Source organism: Podarcis melisellensis (assembly GCF_964234715.1).
Source record: "Podarcis melisellensis genome assembly, chromosome: 3".
Classification (NCBI taxonomy): domain Eukaryota; kingdom Metazoa; phylum Chordata; class Lepidosauria; order Squamata; family Lacertidae; genus Podarcis; species Podarcis melisellensis.
This window is the reverse complement of record NC_138530.1, coordinates 63,071,545-63,079,695: the sequence shown is the minus strand read 5'-3', so window position 1 is coordinate 63,079,695 and position 8,151 is coordinate 63,071,545. Positions and strand designations below refer to the sequence as shown.

General features: G+C 46.3%; 1 protein-coding gene across 1 annotated transcript; it reads right to left on the bottom strand.

Annotated features, from left to right (window-relative positions):
• Window positions 1-3,648: 3,648 nt before the first annotated feature.
• CCN2 (cellular communication network factor 2) lies at window positions 3,649-7,874 on the bottom strand. Its single transcript, XM_081907186.1, is given in 7 exon segments — window positions 3,649-5,044; window positions 5,864-6,075; window positions 6,245-6,502; window positions 6,959-7,178; window positions 7,340-7,410; window positions 7,413-7,652; window positions 7,655-7,874. Coding segments are annotated over 7 exon segments (1,503 nt in total). The 5' UTR covers window positions 7,860-7,874; the 3' UTR covers window positions 3,649-4,747.
• Window positions 7,875-8,151: the final 277 nt, after the last annotated feature.

Sequence of the window (8,151 nt, the reverse complement as noted above, 5' to 3'; positions counted from 1 at the left end):
GCAGATTAACTGCCAAACAATCACAGTAGATTAATGTCTGAGTTTGGATGAGAAATTGTCAACGCCAGCAGGTGGTGTGGAGTTAAATAGAAAGGCTTCATTCCTTCTCTCTCTCCTGCAACTTCTGCCCCTGCAAAGAAAGCAGTGAGGCCCATCACTGCCTGGTCAGAGACTGTAGTGAAAACAAACAAACAAACAAACAAACAAACATGCTAACAAAAAACATATATGAACTCCAATAATTTCTCAGTCTTGGCCAACCCTTTGCTCCCCAGTTGAATGATTCTACAGTCACCATCCCTAGGTAGAGACAGAGAGCCAAAGTGATGCATTGGATATAGTAGTATGGACATGAAGAGGAGATGAATTGAATTGAATTCACATTCCCTGCCTCAGATATGGTATCACTAGGTGACTTTTCCACCTGTCATGTTCTCTCAAATAAGTCTTCTTCTTCTTCTTCTTCTTCTTCTTCTTCTTCTTCTTCTTCTTCTTCTTCTTCTTCTCCTTCTCCTTCTCCTTCTCCTTCTCCTTCTTCTTCTTCTCTTGCTAAGAAATATCACTATATTTTCTTTATGGGATTGTCCTCAAACAGGTGGGTCCACAGTACCTGCTATGAATTTGGGGCCAAGCTGACACCACATTTCTTACAAAGTCCAAATCAATTTCTATGCGGAAGGCTCTAGCATACCCTATTTACATGGAATAACCTCCTGGATGTAGCCCTGAATGCTTGGATGAAAATCTGGAGGTGGAAAGGAGAAATAAATAAAACTCATGGGTTGGGGGTTTTGTTTTGTTTTTAGTTTCTGGTAGGACAAAAATTTCCTTGATAATAGAACTGTGATTGCTCTACCAAATGAGCTAGGTAAAGGTAAAGGTACCCCTGCCCGTACGGGCCAGTCGTGTCCGACTCTAGGGTTGTGCGCCCATCTCACTTAAGAGGCCGGGGGCCAGCGCTGTCCGGAGACACTTCTGGGTCACGTGGCAAGCGTTACGAAGCTGCTCTGGCGAGCCAGCCCCAGCATAGCACACGGAAACGCTGTTTACCTTCCCGCTATAAAGCGGTACCTATTTATCTACTTGCACTTAGGGGTGCTTTCAAACTGCTAGGTGGGCAGGAGCTGGGACCGAACGACGGTAGCTCACCCCGCCACGGGGATTCAAACCGCCGACCATGCGATCGGCAAGCCCTAGGTCCTGAGGTTTTACCCACAGTGCCACCTGCGTACCAAATGAGCTATGGTATGTTAACTGCTATGAATCTGTGTGGTTAAAAGTTTATTTCAGTAAGTTATTCATAAAACTATGTTTCATAATCTCTAGATTGTCTCAATATAGGGCCAAGCCCTCCTGTTTTATGAGCACATGGCAGACATGAGTCAAAGTGGCAATAGAGGAGACAGATGTGAGAGGGAGTTTGTTCTGGAGATGTACACAAACAAATATGCATCACATCTAATTCTTTGCCATCTGAAAAGAAAGTGGGAACATGTCACAGGCAGCAACAAATTGTGCTGGGAGGATCCTTGGTGAATTTGGGACATGTGGAAGTTCTTTTCTGTGAGTAAGCATTGGGCTGATTCCAACTTGATTTTTGCCTTTTTGCTTTTGAATTTTCATGGCAGCAACACACAAGACTGGGGAAGTACAGAATTATTTTTTCCTCTCTTTCCTACAGAAACAGTAAAGACATCAGTAGGGTCAAGTCATGTTGCCCCATAAACAAAGGAAATGAAGATAGACAAGGTGGTAACAACAAGCTTCACAATGAACTGTTGTATGGGTCTTTTCATGAGATCTAATTTAATCCTTAGATTGTATCTAATCTCTGCAAGCCACAGAGATCTCAAAACACCTGTGCTGCAGACTGGAATAATTATAAGGCAATGTGTGTCCTGCAGGTGATGACAGTGTTGCTATTATTTTTAGATGGGACTGTTAAGATACTTTATTCCTTTAGAAGTAGGGGTATTTCTTATGCAGATATTTACTCCAACCACAGCAATGTAAAAACCAGCCTTCCACAATCAGTTGAAGGACTGAATAATTGGCAATTTACAGACTGTGTTCATTGACTTATGGGATCATTCTCTTCTTAATCCCCATCCTCTCTACAGTGGAAAGGTGCTATCGCTGGACTACTAAAGCACTTCTTCAATAATTTTAGTGGGATACTGTTCTTCCCTATATTTGCTCCTTGGGGCACGTCCGCTATAGCAATGAGTTCCCACCATTCCAATGATCATGCAGAGCTGGCCAAAAACATTCCACTCCCTAAGGGAGTTGTACATAATATAGTTGGATTGGCAGTGAGGCAGAGTGCAAGCCTTCATTTATTTTCATGCAAGAAAGGTCTTCCAATTGATCAAAATGAATGGGAGGTAGGAGGGTTGGTTGGAAAAAACTGATGACTCCAGAGAACTGACTTTGATGAGATTTATGTGACTTTGCTGGCTCAAACCTTAGGAAACTTGCTGCAGGGAAACCTAGAGTGTAATCTGGATTGGCTAGTGTCAATGAGAAGCAGATTGCAAACTTGAGGCTGCAATCCTGTGCATGCATGCTTGGGGCTAAGTCCCATTGAAACACTGCAGGTTTCTGCCTCTAAGTAATTTTGCGTAGGGTTATATATCGGCTTAAATCTAAGTTTTGCCACTGAATGAAATTCAAGTCTTGCATGCATTTTTATGCTCCTTCACAGACTGAATTATTAAGACAAAAATAACATAGAAAGCAATTTAGTATCATGTGACTAGTGACTTAGCAGCACAAGGAAGTTTCAGGATAGTGGGTGTGTTTTTCTTTCTAAAAGCAGAGCTGACAAAATGACCATATGTTAGTTTTTGAGGACTGAAAACCTGTTTACATGTTACATGTTCAGCAGTGTTGGCCAGCTGACATCTGGATGCTTTAGCTGAGATTCCTGCATTGCTGGGAGTCCCTTCCAACTCTACAATTCTATGATCTATGTCCAGTAACAAGGCTATACACAATATTGTTCTTGCCAGCTTATATATGGGCAATTAGTCTCCCAGCTCGTTCTCCTGCTTAAGCCTTCCGTTCATTCCAGTGTGCAGAACTAATTGCACCCCGCCAACAGGTTAGATACATCAAGAAATACCTCCCATTGGAGTGTAGGCCATGGTGCTATCAGGGCAGGACTTTAGGGCAGAAGTCCAGGACCCCACTCAGCAGAAAAAGAAGGGCCCTCAAATGAAGCACAGCTGGCTTGCCACACTGGAAAGTCATTCACATAACCATCCAAAAAAGTAGAGGGACATGTGTAAGCCCAGCCCAGAGCAGTTAGTGTGGAGGACTGGTGGCATTTACCTGACTTACCACTACCAGCGTTACCGTGCTTTACTGGAAGGGAGGTGGGAAGTGGTGGGTAGGTCATTGCAGTGCAAACACACTGGCAGGAGCAGCAGATTTTCGCATGGCTGCCAATGCTGTGGCAGAGGCAATCTCCCCGCCACCTACCTCATCCCATGGTAAGATGAAACAATGCAGGTGACATGAGGTGAGGAAAGGACTGCTGCCCCCACTTTTCATGGAGCACTACTGGTCCAGAGTGTAAATATTACTGAGCTGCTGCCATTTCCAGTAACTGCCCGACCCAATAAAATCATGAGAAGCACAAGTCAATTTATATAAAAAATAAAATACTTTATTTTTTTTCCAACTAGAAAGGTGCAGACATGTAACTTTTGGTCACACTTCTCAACAGGTAACAAAACTGTTCCCAGGTGGAAAGATTGGTCAGCTAACAAATAAGCCACTCATTTCGCTATAGTCCATGTACGTTCATTAAGGCAGAGAGAATCCGATTTCCCTCTCCTTGTCCTTGATTTGATGATGAGCTTCGCAAGGACTCTGCTGGTGCATCTTGTTCAGCAAAGCATCATTTCGTTTCACTGCAACACCTAACCCCACTAACTGAACTTCCCAAAGAGAATCTATTTCATGTGTTAAATGAATGCATTGGATTGTATTTGAATGATAAAGCCTTGAATTGTAAAAAAAAAGATGAGGCTAACACTGATGTATCAAAGCATTAACACAAAAGGGAATAAAACTTTAAATTAACTTAGATAACTGTACAATATATATATATATGTACACACACACACATACACACACCAGTATTTACAAGATCGTAATATTACAATATTAATTAAAAAAAATCTAGCTTGTGGCAGGCAAATTCATTGCCACAAGCTGTCCAGTCTAATTCCGATTCAGTCTGAACAAACCATTTGAATCAGAACTTCAAAGCAAAATTATTGCTGTTCTAACAGAACACAATTACTTAGCACCTTGCTGGGTGAGAATTTCCAGTCCAGCACCTACCATCACGGAAAGCCGTGACAGTAGCCTTGCTAAGCGTCCTTTCTGATTGCACTATTTGGTGGAAGACATGCTAACACACCATGAAAAGGCTGCACGAGATGGCACATGTCCCCTTAAGTAATCCCTATACACCACCCCCATATACTCTGTTCTGAGGCGCAACTTCATTGTCGTTCCTCACTGTCCATCTTATTATTACTATTTTTCCTTCAAACCAATGTTTGGGGTCAATAGACAGTTTTGTCTGAAATCACATAGAACATTCTGCTTTTTGTTTCCCCCCGAAAAGCAGACATTTAAATACCTTGTGCTATCGAATCACGTTTTACAAAATGAGATGCAAATTATTAAGTTCAAGTTGACCGTCAAGTTTTTCAAAGTCTCTTTTTGGGCTTTATGCCATGTCTCCATACATCTTCCTGGAGTAGACCGACTCAAAGATGTCGTTGTCTCCAGGGCAGTTGTAGTGACACGCACAGGTCTTGATAAACATCATTCTCTTTTTCATGACCTCCCCGTCGGGACACTTGAATTCCACAGGGAGGGTGGCTGTTCTGTGAGGGGTGCAGCATCGGCCATCGGTGCAGACGCCACAGAACTTGGCCCGGTAGGTCTTCACGCTGGTGCAGCCAGACAGCTCAAACTTGATAGGCTTGGAGAACTTGGGAGTACGAATGCACTTCTTTCCCTTCTGTTGAGAGAGGAAGAGAGAATTCATATGTTTACATATCAGCTACACAAGGCTCCCATACACATGATCAAATATCTTAGTTTATCTCTATGTGTTCTTTATTTTATAACTGTCCAATCTTAAACGTATTACGGTGGAACCAGACTCAGTTGAGATGAAGCCATGAGTTGTGGCTTACTTGCCCCACTGATTTAAGTGAGGCCTAAATTCAGCGAATTTAGCCTGCATACATCTCACTTGATACAATCCAACCAGTGTAAGCACTTTGTTTGTCCCACTGGTAGAGCTAAGCAAACACACAATGAAGTCAATGATACCTAAGGATCTTAAATCTGTCTAGATTATGCCTAGTAGGTATAAATGGAGTCTCGCTTACTTCAGTGGCATTTCCATCCACATATATCAGATTGTTCATGCCTAGTTCTCTTGAAAGTTTCACTCACGTTCATTAAGGTCAGCTCAAGGAACAACAACAGCCCTGTACAATGCATTCCCCCCATTGTTGTATCCAATGATGGCTTTGCCTTAGAGAGAAGTATTTCATTTCCCTCAAGGCAGGGCACCTGATGTTCACTGAGCTCTCTAGCCCACTTAATCCCCCTGCCTCCTCTCCCTTAGAAGCTGGTTGTGGGGCCCATTGAAACAGAATGGGACACAATGCAGAGAACTGCTGTAATTGGGTGGGGGAAGAGAATTTGAGTGAAGGCATGTTCCATTAAGGCCAAACCACTGGTGGATACAAACCCTTGTTCATAGCCACCAAGTGGATCTTAACAGTCACTATGTAGAAGTGCTCTAGCAAAGCGGACCCCTATTTACCTTGATGCTCTCCTCCAGGTCTGCTTCACATGGCCTCACCATGCAAAGTCTGCTTTGCTTCTCCAGTCTGCAGTGGGCATTGTCATTGGTGACTCTGGTGGAGATGCCCATTCCGCAAGTCTTGGAGCAGGCACTCCATTCAGTGGTCTGGACCAGGCAGTTGGCACGCATCATGGATAGGTCAGGTCCATAAGTGTCTTCCAGTCTATAAGCTGGAAAAAGAATAGCAGAAAGGGTTAGATTCTAGCACTAAGAGCTCATTCAGAAGGTACCGAATCCATTGATGGAGATCACAGCATGGTAAAGGCAACCATACTCCAGGAAGTGCCCTGTGTAGGCTATCAACATGGAGAGGGGCATTGAGAGAGCAAACCTACTCACCAGCAAGAGCAGGTCCAACTGCAGTCTGTTCTTTGTCTTTGGGCTCATCGCACACCCATTCCTCGCAGCATTTGCCTGGCAGCTTCACAGTTCGTGGGTAAGGGCAGTCGGGGCTGGGCAGGCGAACACCCATGCTGCAGAGAGGCACACAGCCCACAGCCCCGTCCAGGCAAGTGCATCGGTATTTGCAGCTGCTCTGGAAAGACTCGCCGCTCCTGTAAACCATGCCTCCAAAGACACAGGGGGCGCCGTCCCTTGCTGCAAACAGAAAAGAGGAGCCATTCATTAAAAACAACAATCCTAGAGTGACCAAGGAGCCTAGATTTCAGCAGCTCTGCCTACACATAAAGAAAGCGACTGAACATTTTGGGCATGCAAGGATGGACTCCTGTCCTTGGATCTGCCACCTTTGTGCACACTGGGGCTCTGATGCCTTTAACAGCTGTGCAACAGGCAGAAATTCAACAGGGGAAGCTTTCTCTTGCTTGCTAGAAGAGACTGAAAGCCCCCCAGACCAATCACTTGCACCAATCACTTCCATACACAAAGGGTGCTTTTTGTTTTAAGGCTGACTGAAGGAAGGGAAAGCATCTTAGGAACAAAAAGCTGGAATAGCGTCACTTTTCCAGGCACTAGAAGGGATTCCTCTCTGAACCTTCTCTGCTTCAACCCTGCTCGCCGCTTCCCCCTAGAGGCAAAACTCCGGGTACTCACCGGTGCAGACGCCGATCTTCCGGTTGGCCGGGGAGCCGAAGTCGCAGAAGAGCCCCTTGTGAGGGTCGCAGGGGTCTCTCTCGGTGCACAGCTCGCCCAGCTGCTTGGCGCACACCCGGCAGCACCCGCAGCCGTCTTGCACCAGGCTGACGCCGGGCGGGCACTCGGGGGGCGCGGAGTCGCACTGGCACTGCCCGCTGCAGTCTTGGCCGGCCACGTCCTGGGGAGACACGGAGGGGGGACGGAGGGGTCAGGATCGGACGAAGCCAGGATCGGAGAGACGAGAAGCCAAGAAGAGGGCTCCGCACCCAGCCACCCAGCGCCCCTGATCCCGCCAAGCCAAGCTCGACCCCCGTCGAGGCCGAGTGCAGGGGGACTTACCCGGCTCCAGAGGGCGACGACGAGCGCCAAGGCGAAGCTGCGAAGGAGTCCCATCCTTGCCAGCATGTTCAGGGCGACGGAGAGGGCGGCAAAAGCTGCGCGGAAGCGGAGGGGTTCCTGGTCCGGGCGAGGGCTCGCAAAATCTCCCTGCCTTGGGGCGAGAGAGGGTCGCTGCTGTACGATCTGGCTTCGCTGGGTGCAGCCTTCGTGGGAAAGCGCCTTCCTTTGGTGCGGAGTCCGCTGGCCTGTCTTGTTCTCCGTCTTGGGAGCAGAGGAAGGTGGTTCGGTCTGAGTCTCAAGCCGGCGGCCCGGCGCTTTTTATACACTCCCGGCGCCCGGGACGCGCCAATCGGCTGAATGGAGTCCTACACAAACAGCGACATTCCTGACATTCTTCTCCACCTTCCTGCCTCATCAACTCACACCGGATTGATCCTGACCCCTTGACACTCCGCATTCCTCCTGTCTGAAAAAGCTGGCGCACTTCAGCGCACAAAAAAGGCGCTGTATTTTTCACCATCGAAAAAAAGAAGAGGGGAGGAAAAAAAAAAAGGGGGGGGGACTTTTCTCCCGCTCCCAGCCTAGATTCTTCCCACCACCACAGACCTGATTTATAGGACTTAAAAATACGTCTCTTTTGGAATACTCTCTCTCTCTCTCACACACACACCTTTTTCAAAGGAATAGACCAGGATTTCACACCCACAAAAATCGCCCTCCAAATTGCATAAATGATATGTAAAGACACCTCCAGACCAAAGAAGAAAAGGATGAAATTATTTATTTCTTGGAAAGTATTATGATTTATAATA